Source organism: Hipposideros armiger, unplaced genomic scaffold (assembly GCF_001890085.2).
Source record: "Hipposideros armiger isolate ML-2016 unplaced genomic scaffold, ASM189008v1 scaffold_569, whole genome shotgun sequence".
NCBI lineage: Eukaryota > Metazoa > Chordata > Mammalia > Chiroptera > Hipposideridae > Hipposideros > Hipposideros armiger.
Genome location: NW_017731919.1, coordinates 256,552 through 270,623, shown reverse-complemented (window position 1 = coordinate 270,623; position 14,072 = coordinate 256,552). Strand labels below are relative to the sequence as shown.

The 14,072-nt window shown below is 44.2% G+C and overlaps 2 protein-coding genes and 1 pseudogene across 4 annotated transcripts in view; 2 read left to right on the top strand and 1 right to left on the bottom strand.

Annotated features, from left to right (window-relative positions):
• The window catches only part of SMAGP (small cell adhesion glycoprotein), a 25,370-nt gene extending 22,332 nt beyond the window's left edge, over positions 1-3,038 (top strand). The window contains exons 2-4 of one of the 2 annotated variants that reach the window (XR_002121872.1): positions 413-490; positions 1,197-2,058; positions 2,191-3,038. Coding sequence is in view for 1 of the 2 variants with exons in the window: in XM_019623939.1 (XP_019479484.1) it covers positions 413-490; positions 1,197-1,375 (257 nt within the window). In the remaining variant the exon portion in view is untranslated. Of the gene's footprint in view, positions 1-412; positions 491-1,196 lie in introns of both variants that reach the window. The other variant, XM_019623939.1, reaches the window with a different exon arrangement.
• Positions 2,852-7,221, bottom strand: DAZAP2 (DAZ associated protein 2). 2 transcript variants are annotated; one of them, XM_019623937.1, is made up of 4 exons: positions 7,025-7,221; positions 5,874-5,992; positions 5,219-5,464; positions 2,852-4,302 (listed from the first exon to the last, which is right to left on the bottom strand). In XM_019623937.1, the coding sequence occupies exons 1-4, from the start codon at positions 7,035-7,037 to the stop codon at positions 4,174-4,176; spliced, it is 507 nt and encodes a 168-aa protein (XP_019479482.1). In that variant the 5' UTR covers positions 7,038-7,221; the 3' UTR covers positions 2,852-4,173. The 2 variants fall into 2 exon arrangements, with proteins under 2 accessions (XP_019479482.1, XP_019479483.1); XM_019623938.1 differs by having other exon boundaries at positions 2,857-4,302; positions 5,296-5,464.
• Positions 5,479-14,072, top strand: part of LOC109371433 (zinc finger CCHC domain-containing protein 9-like) — a 10,666-nt pseudogene continuing 2,072 nt past the window's right edge.

Below are 14,072 nucleotides of genomic sequence, written 5' to 3'. Positions count from 1 at the left end.
GATTTTTATTGGGGAATTGGGGGATGGGAACAGCGCTGGGGAATTGGGGAAGGGGAACAGACAAGTTGCTGTCGTTTTGTTCTTCAGTCTAGTTGAGGAGGACATTGCTTCACTGGCCCAAGTTGGCACCATCATTGTGCTCTTCCCGGGTGAGGCATATCAGTCGCTATAGAGCCCATATTTTTAACCACTATATTAGTCAGAGAGAAATCCATCGAAATGTTCACTGTCTTTGGTGGTGGTTTATTTTCTCCTCTATTCTCCAGGTTTTCTATATGGATTTACTATAGGAGTTGAATGATACATTTTTGAAAAGGGTAGAAGGTGGAGTGGTGAAATTTGAAGGATAAACGTGTGCTTTAAAACAAAAGAATTCACCCCACTTCCTTTTCCACTTTTCTAAATTTTCCAGGACTGATGACCACCCCAATTCTGCAGACCACTGTGACCCTGTCCCCAGAAGCTGAAGCCAGCACAGCACTCATCGCAGGTAACAAAAGCTCTGAGCCAAAACCAAGGGACCTTCTGAGTTCAGGGGCCATCTTGCTCCAGACAGCCGGGAACCCAGTGTGATAAACTAGGATTTTCCCTAAACAAGAAAGCACCACAAATTAGAGACCAGATCCATGAATGGGCTCTTTTTGGCATGTAGGTTATCTTACATATACTCACAAGGCTCTGACAGACTCTTTGGGGCTTCTGTTAGAGGCACTGCCAATAATGATAGGTTGGGAGGTGGCCACGAATAGATACAGGTACATATGGCCACTACACTCCAGTACGTGGGTAGGGTTGAGGGTATGTGTGGTTTGTCAAGTGGGTGAGCAAGAGGATGGGAAGGAGCAGAGAGCCCCCTATAGGAGGTTATGGATTTAAAAAGCCCTTCCTGTTGGAGTAAGCTATTTCCTGTTTGGCTTCTTCCTGTTTTGTTTTGTTTTGTATCATAATCAGGAACTGGTGGAGAGGGAGTTCAGTTTTGTCAGAAATCAAAAAGCCTTGTGTCCTTAGTGAGTAGATACCACGTCCCATAGAAGATGGGCTTGGTGGGGGAATATGGATTTGGAAGAGGATACTAATTAATAGAACAGGAGGATCCTTATGAAAAGGGAGGGAATTGTCTAATTCAGGAGGCCCTGTGAATTACTGAGACATCCTCAATCCTGAAACATCTCTACATTTTCCCTCTCCTTTCCAAGTTGTTATCACCGTGGTCTTCCTCACCCTGCTCTCAGTCGTGATCTTGATCTTCTTTTACCTGTACAAGAACAAAGGCAGCTACGTCACCTATGAACCTGCAGAAGGAGAGCCCAGCACCATTCTTCAGATGGAGAGTGACTCAGCCAAGGGCAGGGAGAAGAACGAATATTTCATCTAATGATTCCCGGGCCCCCAGGAGCTTATCCAGGCTCCAGTGCTAACACACTATTTATTAGATGCAAGTTTTATCTGAAACCGTGAGAAGCATTGATTGATATGGGCAAACCCGAGCTCCTTTCAGGACACAGGCCCAAATCCAACACCACTGACACCAGGGACACTGAGACAGCTGCTTATGGTCTTAGCCAGGCCTTTGTAATACACCAATGTTTGTGATTGACCGACAAAGTGGAGCAATACCAGGCAACATTTGAGTATGTGCCCAGTCATCTTCAGTTTTTTCACAGGTCAAAGGGGAGACGACAGTTAAGGTCACCTAATGACAGCACCAGTGGAGACAGAATGCATAGTTCTTCCCAGAGGCTGGATACCACAGTAAAAGGCCAGGCCAGGAGGAGTAGGAGACTAGAGACCTTACCTCCTGATGAACGTGCAACATCCCTTAATCTGAGCCCTTCCTTTCCATATTCTCCAAGAACCTTATACTTAATGCTATTTTTATCAGAATTAAAATTTTTGATCCAGAAATCAGATTCTCGTGTGTAAGAAGTAACTACCTTTATTGACTTATCCCTGCTTAAACTTTTTTGACATTTTCTTTTGCTTAACTCCTTTGCATATGTTCTCTCCCAGGCAAAAAGAACCCCAGGGAAGTTTCGGAAGTTCCCAGAACAATCTCAGGTTTGAAACAAAGATGGTCTGGGACACTTGTCCCAGAGGAGTGTTATTAGAAACATACCCTGGGAGATGGATTGGTTTAGCCTCCGTCTTGCCAAGGACCACTTTCCCAGAAACCATTCTCTGTATACACAGAGGGACCAGGAACAGTCTACCTACCACTTTCCCACCAGTGTCCTTTGAATCAAGCCCAGAGAAGCTTCTTGGATCTGTCTCTGAATAAGGTTTGTTTAAATGGCACAATTGTTTTCGTGGAAATCATTAGCTCCCCCAATATTAACTTGGGAATTAAGCTAGCTATTCTTTGAGGTCTCACCGGTATTGTCTCCATTGTCCAAGCTCAAGTCTACGCAAGGTTAAGACCCAAGAGCTGAGGAATCAATCTTAAGCAACCTCGATTCCAGGAGTTTTCAGTATTTCTCCACACAGAATTTTGGAGAAATTGAAGGTCACCCTAAACTTAACAAATTATTATACTAAAACATCTTCCTCAAGTCAAACTTTAGGGCAAAATAGGAAATCAGTTGTTCCTTTATTTCTAAGTTTATGTTCTGAATTCCTCTGGCATAATAGACTTGTAAGAATCTGAAAGAACTTAGGTAGAAAAATGAAGTTAAACATCTAGAATGAAACTCATGAAAATGGTTCAATCTTAGCCTTGTCCTCCTGCATTTATTTCAAAGACTTCACTAAAAAAAAAGGATGGCAGCAGCACCTATCCAAATTCTAGGTGGGATACAAAAGAAGACATAAACAGAAGAAATCTAAAAACAAGCCGAGTAAAGAATCCTTGAAGTGAGGTGTAATGCAACTTCATCACTTTATTCAAATCTTCAAAATAGTCTTTATTCTACATTTTTAGTATAAAAAAATCCACAAGTTAAGTGCACCACAGTGTAGAGAGAGACATACAACGCTGAACTTCCATAACAGTCAATGGTACAGTCAAACATCACATGTACAGAACATAAAATTTAGATGAACTGAAATTATAAAATAAAATCCAATTGCCGAAAACAAAAATCAAAATATTACGGATCCCTGAAATATTCTTAACCCTAATGAGATTTCACTGGGCTCAAGTCATTTTGTAGTGAGGCAATCACAATATCACCCCATAAACCCAGCTTAGGAGTTCTGGGGAACCATGAGTGGCTGCATAAGATGCTCGGACAGAAAAAGGTAACCCATTTTTTTATCTGAAAATTCCCCTTAATTTGGCTCTAAAGTCACCAGGCTTGTGAAATGCATACCCCCCCACCCAACCCCCCCACCCCCCGTCTAAACAAACTATTGTTTATAGTACAGTTTGCTTTGCTATCCTTTGTTCAAACAAGCTTGAGTTTTTCTGGCACCAAAGCAAATTTGGGTTTGATTCATGTATGAAAAGACAACCTATGAGGAGGGTCCAAAAGGCACCCTCCACTTTTGCCTGAGGAGATGCAAAAGCAGAAGTAATGGGTCTGATTGGGGCCCAGAAGAGGTTCAGAGGATCCTTATGAAAGACTAGTTAAAAGATGACAAGGGGGGAGAGGTGCAAGGAGAGAAGGAAATTAGTCTTGACTGGCTTTCTGTCCTGCACCATTGATTCAATGGAGACTGGCGGGAGGGAATGGAAGACTAGGATTGAGGGTGAGATGTGGGACAAAGGATGGAAAGGAAAAGGCAGACCACTAATGCGTTTCATTTATAACAAGTAATATAAATCAAAGACTTAAAGGAGATTAAAGACCAATCGGAATAATTTGGCAACTTTAATTCTTAGGAAGATCAAAGTTCCCTCCAAACCTAATTTGATGTTTTATTACTAAAAGCAAAGACCAGTATGGTACAGTATTACTCCAGAGGAATTAAAGGAAGATCCTTAGGGCTGTTTCACCCACATTCATTTTATGAAAGGATACCTCCCTTACCTCAAAATGCTTTAGGGAGGTACTGCTACCATTACATGGTTCCTTATTAACTTTGAAAAGTGCCTGAAAGTTTGGGCACCAGAAAGACACCCCAACAACATGTGTCTAAACTGCAACTTCAGGTTAATATGACTAAAGCAGTTACATTGTGAGAAGTGCTGAAGGTATGTGATGTCTTTCTCGGCACAGAGGTGGCCTTGGTTCTTCACCAGATGGTGTAGCCACCATCTGTACCACCCATGAAGTAGTTTCCCTTCCGCTGAGTTACGAGGACATTGGCTCCCTGCATGACTGCAAGCTGAGCAGCATTGGGAGGGCATCCAGGGGGTGGAGGCTGAAAGGAAAAGATAAGATTGAGTGGGCACAAGGCAGCTGATACAAGGGAAGTGGACACAGCTGTAACAGGACCTGTTAGGAAGACGGCAATGTGCCAACAAATAGCATCTCAAGGAGCTGGTTCTGCCAATAATCTGGGCTCTAAAGCAGGTCTATGAACCCAAAGATACAAATAGGAAAGGCAGCCTACCACTTATTCAAAGGGTTCCAGCTCCAAGATAAAGCCTATGGATCCGTTCTAAATATGGGGAGACCAGACCCATAGGCATTTTCAGTAACTTCCTATCCACATTCCAAAAACAGGGACTGGGTGCCAGGTCCATGGCCCTATATCACCGAATCCCTCAATACTTTTCAAGTGTCCACGAGATAACCAAAAGGCTCCACCTAATGACACCATTCCCACCTGGTCTCTAACATATGGCGAGTAGACTGGCCTCAAGGCCTAGCAAGGACCATTTGAGCTCTAATTCCCATGCACAGGGGAACTAAGCAGGAAACATAACTAAAATCCCTATCATCTTTCTAAAAGCTACTTAATTATGCATTCTTTTTTAATCATTATAGTTCTTAATACAACGCCATGCTGATGGCAAATACTACGTAAATGCTATGGAATGAATAAGGAATGTCACTAGGCTAGTTCACTGTACCAAAGTGAACTGAAAAAGCAGCTGGCAGGACTCCTAAGACAGGAAAACAAAGGCATCTGGTTAACTCAGACCCGGTACCAGATGCTACTAACCTGCCACAGTTCTGCCCTCTCAACTGCTTTCTGCCTGACTAATGGATGTCCCTGGTTGCACTACTACCAGCAACTATTATCCAGGGATGGTAAAAGGATGAATATGTAGTCATTTCAGAAAGTTATAATACATGAGGGCTGAATTTTTTTCTGATAAGGTCATACTCACAGGAATGTTGCCAGCAGTAGCCCCAGCTCCAAATCTGGCACCTGTATCATACCCTCCTTCCACCAGCACTGTGGAGCCAGGTGGATAGATGGGGCCAACTGGATAATACGCCATGGGGACTGTGGAACCTAAAGGTCCCACAGCCACAGACTGGGCCATGGGAAGATACAGTGAGGCGCCAGGAAATGCAGCCGACATGGTGGGGACTGTGGCAGCCCCTGGGTGCACAAAGCTCGGACGATAGAGCTAGAAGAGGCAGAAGAGATGGCAAAATGTTACTTTATGGCATTCCTATTTCAGATTTCATTCCTGTTTCCTCTTTAATGAGTCAATCCTTAATCCTCTGTGCAGATTAAAATCTATGAGTTACACAAGTTACCTTTCCACTACCCCTCAGTATTCTCCTAAATCACTTCCTGCTATAGCTAATGTTAGGCTCAGGGAACGCAAACTCATCTTAACCTCAGCCTGTGCCAAATAACCTAAAGTACTCAAACAATGCATTCTGAACCCAAAACGGAAATTGAACTTTAGACTATTCGTGTGGGCACGCTCGTTTGTGAGCAGTAAATATGGAGTCAAACTTAGCTAAGGACTGAAGATGTGATATCCAAAAGTAGTCTCAACCAGTTCAAGTCTAGTAAAGTGGAAGCACCTCTGAGTAGGCAGGTGGAGCATCAGTATAGGGTGGAGCCTGAGGGAGATGCAAAGTCTGAGGGTACACGGGATTCCCAGGAGGCTGCACAGGGTAGGTTGGCTGCGTTGGATATTGACCTGGAAGACAAGGGGGGAAAATGCATGTTGCCTAGCATACAGAACCACTAAAATGGGGGAGGCATATTGGTTAGCTAACCTAGTGGGAGCAAGTTGAAGGGGATTTGCAAACAGACTGCCCTAGAGGGCCTGATTCCTGGAGCCAAGAAAATAAGCCTTCTCTTTGCACCCTTATCACTGAAGATGCTAGATTCTAACCGGACAGGAAAGGCGCTCTTTCCACTAGTGTACTGGTGTAAGGGGACTGACTAGCGGGGCCCAAGTTCCTTCCAGAATGCAGAACAGGTCTGAAACATGGGCAAGAACTGGTTTGTACCGATATTTCAAGGGTGCATTCTGCGCTCTGGGTAGTCTCCAAGAAGCCTGGATATAACTAGCCAAGACTTCATGAGTAATGTGGTTATGATCATTTACCTCACAGATTCCTACTCAAGGTCGACTTCAAATTAAAAGAACGAGTGAATGGTGGAAGTCAACCTTGAGACCGGACAGAGGGTGAAGGGGAAAGTTCTGACTTGAGAAGGTGAGGATCGTGTTTTGCCAGACATACTGGTACCACCACAGGATCCGGTAGAAGTTCTGGCCGCCAACGAAGGGAAGGGGCAAGCGACCCTTCAGGCCCTGGCCCGCCCACCAGCGCCCACACCTCTCTAGTTAAGCCCGTGGGTTTGCCTGTGGTTCCGGAGCGCGGCGCCCCGCCTCCGCCACCTCTCCATTGGCCTACCCAAATCCCTGCTCTAGCTCCCCATTTGTTCTTGCAGATGCTCATCATAACAAGCCTCCCTCCCCCACCCCCGAGTCCGCGGCTCCAAACTGCGCCACAGGGTTTAAGGGGGAAAGGGCCTGGAGGTAGCCAGCAGCCGTAGTTCGGCGATGACGAAGGCGTCTGGCGCAGCCGCCGGGACTGCGGCCGGCCGAGGAGCGCGGAGCGGCTCGCCCCAAGCTTGGCGCTGGGTGACCCTGGGCTCCAGGCCCGCTCGCTACGAGCCAGCACTACTCCCCCCGACGGTCTCAGCCGTCCCCTGTTCTTGCCTTTGCTGTTCATGGTGGCTGCGGGTCCGGTTCGGCTTGGCTTCGCGGACGGTTATTTTTTTCGTCCTCTTCCTGTTCGTAGTCACTTCCGTGTCACGTGACGATTCGTCCGCCCAGCGTCACCCGACGCCCGAGTGCCGCCGCCGCCGGAAACCCAGCCCCTTTGCCCAGCCTCCAGTAGCTAAAGGGAGGGCCCGCGTGGTCCCGCCCACTCGCGTTGGCCCAGCCCACTCGGTCATAGCCTCCAACCCCACCCCCACCCCACCCCTGTCCGTAGGCTGGAGAAAAACCAAATACGATCGTGTACAGGTATTGTCTCAAAACAGGTCCCTTTCTCTCTGTTGGGCGCTCGGAGGCAGAAGCGTTAAACTGTTTCCAGGAACCTTTTTCCACCTACACGCATCAGCTCAAGGTCACGTCACCTTGACATCCTTTCCACAAGGAGCATAGATTTCTGCAAACTTCTCTAACTGCCTGAAATGTTCTCCCCAAACCTTGATCTGTATCACTCGTCCCTCTCCTACCAAGTCCAACTTAAGCCTCAGCTCCGTACAGATTTATTTTGTGAGTCCAGCTCCTATCTATCGTTTTCTGAATTGGACCATCACTCGAATCTTCGCTGCCTATCGGTTCCACCGACAGACCGTCGGTATTTGCTTATGTGTAACTGTCTTTGTCACCAAAAGGAAGGGCACGCTGTGCTGTGCCCTCCACAACAGCTAGCACTAGAACTGGTATATTCGGGGTACCCAAGGAGTGCCTGCCTGTGGCCCTGCCCTTCTTTTGGCAACTGTTATAGATGACCTGTGCCGTGTGCCTTGTGTTTATTTTCTTTGTTTATGGCTTCGCCTCTAACTTAATTGTTCTTAAGGGCAAAGATACCATCCTTGAAGGCAGCAGTTAAGTTTTTCCTTCCATCCTTCATTTTAAAGCATCTGCTGAGCGCTTGCTATGTGCAAGTACAGCAATGAACCTAACCCTAACAGCCCAACGTTATTTTTTCATGGAGTTTACATTTTATATTGTAATACTAGTCTTAGAAAAGCATCTGAAAAGGAAAAACTTTGGAAAGAAAAGCCCTCAATAAACATTAGACGCCTGATAAATGTTTGCTGATTAATTCAACCACCGAAAAGACCACTACTCCAACTCAGTAATCCCTTGCTTCTGTCTCCAGAATTGTATTGCAGTTCGCAGAGCACCCTTAATCTCCATGATTTCTAAGTCACACAGTGAACAGGCTACAGAATCACTTCTTATGTCCCAGGTTCCCAAGTTAGTGTTTTGTTTTGTTCAGGGTTTTTTTGTTTTTTGTTTTTTTCTTGTCACTTCACACTGCCTATAATGACTAAAATACTATGAAAGTCCTATTTCCAAGACTTTTTGTTTTGGAACTTCTTTTAGATTTTTACCCTTTTCAGTATTTTCACATTAATTTGGCTCAGACTAATATTATTATTATAAAGTCTATGATATTTACCTTTTCCTGTATTTCTGACTCTGTTCTTTTTGAAGGCAGGCACAGTGTTAGATATTCACTCATTAAACACTTACTTGTAGAGCACTTAACCAACGTCAGGCAGTGTTCTAAAATAAAGCCCTTGGGCTGGCCCAGTGGCGTGTTTGTTAAGAGTTGGCTTGGGACACCAGCTCTGAGCAGCAGGGCCCCAGTTCAGATCCCACATGAGGGCCAGTGAGGCTGTGCCCTCTACAGCTAAGATGGTGAACAACAGCTCAACCTGGAGCTGGGCTGCCATCAGTCACTGGCGACGGCGGCGTAGGCTGCAGTGGGGCTGGCCGGCAGCTGGCGTGAGCTTTCATGAGCTGCCATGAGCCACCGTAAGCGGCTTTCCAATGGCTGGCAAGCGACTGCCTCACCCTGAAAGAGCACAATGATAATACCAACATGAGCCAGTGAAGCAACATCCTCCACAACTAGACTGAAGAACAAAAAGGACACCAACTTGTCTGTTCCCCTCCCCCAATTCTCCAATAAAATCTTTCTTTAAAATGAATAAAATAAAATAAAGCCCTTGCTTTCCTGAAGCTTAATTTCTACTATAGGAGCTTTGTAAAATTTTTTGACCAAAATCCACTCTAAATCATGACCCAGCACACACACATTTATAAACATGTATAGCTGAAACAAAATTTTATGACCTATTATTTATCCTTCTGTGTACAAATACACTGTGATATTTCTATTCCCTCCTAGTTCTTTTTTTCAATTCTGGTTGTGATTTCATGTCCCACTAACAAGTCAGGACCCACAGTGTGAAAAACACTGTTTTTCAATGGACTATTATCCTTAGGGCCTTTGCAATCAGTACTTGGTGAGTGAATGAATAAATCCTTGGAGGTCAGATCAGGCAAATCTTTTCCCCTGTACCCTAACTTTTCCAACTCAGATCTCAAACTGATTTCACCGCAAAGCCTGAAACTGGAGCAGCCAGTACTCTATCCCTACCCTTACCCTGTGCTCAGGGCTTCAGAAAAAAAATGAGTGAAACTAAGAAAGGAAGCTTCCCTTATTACTCTTTCTGAGCCCTCAAGAACCCTAGAATTGTGTTAACTTTAGCAGCCCATGTCAGTTAGAGTGTAGAAGGTAGACCCTAAATTAAGACACTAGTTCTGGTCCTCGCTCTGTCACCAACTGATTTTGCTTCTCACCTATTCAGCTCCCACTTAACCCTTACTATGTATGACTCCAATACTGTGCCAGTGACCTTGCAGATAATATCGATTTAATGTCCATAGCAGACTCTGAGAAAAGGTGCAGATACGGGAACTGTGTTTTGGAGAGGTTAAGTAGCTGAACTAAGTTACAGAGCTGCACAGCCAGTATTCAAAACCAGGTTTGCTTGACTTTACAAGAATTGGTTTTCATCTGTTTACATTGTTTAATGTGTTTATGTTGTTTTTAGTCTGTTGCCTCCCAAGGGTCTCAGTTTTATCATCTGCCCCCCAAAATCACACAATCCTTGTTTCACCTCCAGCTCTAAATCTAGACTCTTTTAGGGAAGGAAAAGAACAAAGGGAAGACTGAGAAGACAGAGGGAAAGTGGGCAGAGTTGATAATCAAGTTGTAAGTTCTGGTCAGCCCTACCACGTATTAAAAATTCAAAAACTTCTACTGGGTGGTAAACAGCCATTGTCCCAAGCCCTCTCCCCAAGTACCCACCTTCTGCTTTTAGCCCTTCATTGGACCCCTCCTCCCAGGACCTCTCCATGGTCTGGTAACTAAAAGGTTAACTTTTGAGGGCCGGCCGAGTGGCGCATTGGTTAAGAGCCGGCTTGGGACACCAGCTTTGAGCAGCAGAACCCCGGTTCAGATCCCACATGAGGGCCAATGACACTGCGCCCTCTACAGCTAAGATGGTGAACAACAGCTCGACCTGGAGCTGGGCTGCTGTGAGTCACCGGCGAAGGTATAGACTGCAGCCCCTGCTGTAGTGAGCTGCCATAAGCTGCCGTGTGTGGCTGGCAGCCAGCGTGAGTGGCCGGCAGCCAGTGTGAGCTGCCAAGAGCCACTGTGAGCTGCCGTCCAGAGGCCAGCGACCAATCTGCCTCACCTGGGAAGAGTGCAATGATAATACCAACATGGGCCAGTAAAACAACGTCCTCCACAACTAGACTGAAGAACAAAAGGACAACAACTTGTCTGTTCCCCTTCCCCTGATTCCCCAGCGCTGTCCCCCCGCCCAACTCCCCAATAAAATATTTTTAAAATAAATAAATAAAAGGTTAACTTTTGATACCCAGAAAGCCTCCAGGACCTAGCTCCAGCTCAGGCAAGCTACCCTCAGATGTTAGGTATTTTGCTTATCACCCTGGGACCTGGACATAGGGAAAGCCAGGATAAGAGCCAAATAAGATTACCAACAGAAATGAAAGGGTTGGAAGCACTGCCTTCTCAGCCAGGTGGGATTAAGGAGCAACTGGCTACTTTCTTGGACAAGAGTCAAGAGCCTCTGTTTTCTTCATTCTCCTGGGTGCTCCAGTGAGATGAAGATGTTCATTTAGTCATTTATCGAACATCCTTTCTTGAGTTAATTTAACAACTACTTATTGAGCGCCTATTATGTACCAGGCTCTGTGATAGGCATTAGGGAAACAACTGGGAAGATGCAGGTTTAGTCCCCACTCTCTGGAACTTAGTCTGCCTCATGGGAGAGACAGAAAAAATAAACAGATAATCATACTATAGTGTGAATACTGCTGACACTAGGACAGTATGGGGTGTTATGAGAACAAATAGGTGAAGTACTTTGCTGTGGTCAGGGAAGGTTTCCCCCTGGCAGTGAGGTCTAAGATGAAATCTGAAGGGTAAGTGGAAGGTAAGCAAGTGGAGGGCTTCTCAATGAGAGAACAGCTTATGCAAAGGCCTAGAGGTAAGAGAGCTTATAGAGAGGGAGGACATGAAAACAGTTCAGTGCGGCTGGAGCATGGACTTGGAGGTGAGAACTGGGAAGAGATGACCTGAAGAGAAACAGGAGACAGACTGTGCAGAGGACATTGCAGCCCATGGAGGATCCTATCTTAAGACACTGGATTCTATCCTACCGGCCCTGGTTGGCCACCGAAGAGTTTTAAGCAGTAAAGTGACATGATGATGTTTTTATTTTAGAAAAATCTTTCTGGCTACAGTATGTAAACAGATTAAAGAAGGGGCAAGAATGGAGGCGAGTCTGAGAGTCCAGTTAGACTACCAATGTAATAATTTAGGTGAATGATGATGGCAGATTGGCCTAGGGAAGTGGCAGTGGGATAAAAAGAAGGGGTGGGGGGATCCCAGGAATATTTAGGAGCCAAAACAACTGGACTAATATTGGGATTAATGTTCAGAATTAATAAACAGGATTAATGTCAGGGATGAAAACTACTTAAAATAAAAAAACAAATGGCAATTGGAAAAAAGATATTTGCTATTCATATCACAAAGGGCTAATCTTCCTGCATATTAAGAACACCTAGAAATCAGTAAGTATATGACCAACCATTAGAAAAAGTAGCAAATAACATTTATAAGCAGTTCACAGAAAAGGAAATACAAATGGCTTCTAAACATATGAAAAGATGTTCAGCTTCACTCTTAATAAGAAGACGACAAATTAAAACCACACAGATGCCATTAGCAGATTGGCAAAAATCCAAATGTTGCTAACTTTATTTGCAGGACTGTGGATAAGCAGGCACTCTAATTTATTGATGGAGGGAGTATAAATTGGTACAACTCCTATAGGGTTACTTTGGCAATATCTATCAAAGTTACAAATTCCCATTTCCACTTCTAGGAATGATTCCTACAGATACATTCGCACTAATGAGAAACACTGTGCATAAGGCTGTTCACTGCAGCATTGTTTGTAATAGGAAAAGATTAGAAACAATCCATATGTCCTTCAATAGGGAACTGGTAAAATAAATAAACAATAATACAAATCGTACATCTATACAATTAAACACTGTGTGGCTGTAACAAAGCATGGAGAAGCTCTCCAAAATATTTTTTAAGGGAAGAAAAGGAAAGGTCAGAACAGTGTGCTTAGCATGATACCTTTTGTGTAAAAGAGCAGGAAAACCAAGAATATTTGTTAGTATTTGAGTAAAGAAATCCTAGAAGAATATAAGCAGTTACCAGGTGGGGTGGGGAGACAGCGGTGGAGTGAGACTTTTCAACATATACCTTAAAAATTTTTTGAAATTTTTGAACCATGTGAATGCTCACCAATTCAAAAAGTTAAAACAATGTTTTAACTTTAAAACACCTGTTAAAATGGCTAATATGAAAATGACTGAACATTTCAAGTGTCTGAGAGGATGTGGAGCTACTAGAACTCTCCTACACTGCTGGTGAAAGTGTAAAACGGTACAACCACTTTGAAAACAGTATGGCAAGGTCTTTAAAAGTTAAACATACACATACCACTCCTGTTAACCCAAGAGAAATAAATGCATATGGGCACACAAACACTTATACATGGATATTTATAACAGCTTTATTTGTAATAGCCCAAAACTGGAAACAACGCACATGTCCATTAACAGGTCAATGGACAAACAATTGTGATATTGTCATACAATAAAAAGGAATGAACAGTATGGACCCACACAACTACATGGGTAACCTCAATTATGCTGAGTGAAAGAAACCAGATTTTTTTTAATTTTGGAAAATACAAACTAATCTATAGTGATAAAGAACAGATCAGTGGTTGCCTGTGTAAAGGGAGGGGGAGGGACAGGAAGGTGAGAGGGACTCTGGGAAACTTTGAGATGATGGATATGTTCATTATCTTGATTGTGATGATGGTTTCGTGGGTGTGTACATATGTCAAAACTTACCAAATTGTACGTTTTAAATATGTGCAGCTTGTTGTATGTCAGTTATACCTCTATTGAGGTATTTCAAAAATAATGTTGGGATGAAGAAGAGGGAAAAGCCAGGGATGATGGCTAACAAACTCTTAATGTGCTTGGGCAAGACAGATGCTGAAAGGAAAATTACAGCAGAAGTTGGTTAAGTGCTACAGGAGAGGTAGGTAAGCTGTGCTCTGAGGGCTCAGAGAACAACTGTGCCTCTTCTGCTGCCCCCCCCCCTGGTCCCAGTTAACTAGACCGACTAGAGCTTTTTTATGTACCTTTATTGAACACCTACTATGCGTTGTGCACTTATCTAACCGGCAAAATAAAACCACTTCCTATTTCCCAGCCCAAAGAGGGAGGGTAGAGGTAAAGCATTGGCTGGTCTTTGTGTAACTTAGGGAACAAGGATTATAAGATATATGACTCAGAAATGGACCCTCTTTTCTTATTCCTGGCAAGCCTCTGTAGGACAGGCACTAACACTGCTCTGCATAATAATGTAAAGGGCTATCTCCACTGTAGCTGGGCAGCCTATTAAATTCTGGGGCAGTGTCTCTTCTTTTGGGGTTTTAATCATTTTTTTCTCAATGTGAAATCCCAAACCACCTGCATCACTACATCATTTAGTGATGCAAAGCAATAGGGCCGGCCGAGTGGCGCGTTGGTTAAGAGCTGGCTTGGG

Coding starts and splice junctions, on each gene's coding strand:
- DAZAP2 (XM_019623938.1), bottom strand. Junction 5,465..5,873: donor CTCCACCTGCCTACTCAGAG/GTGCTTCCACTT, acceptor TGCCTCTTCTAG/CTCTATCGTCCGAGCTTTGT. Junction 4,303..5,295: donor TGGCCCCATCTATCCACCTG/GCTCCACAGTGC, acceptor TTTTCCTTTCAG/CCTCCACCCCCTGGATGCCC.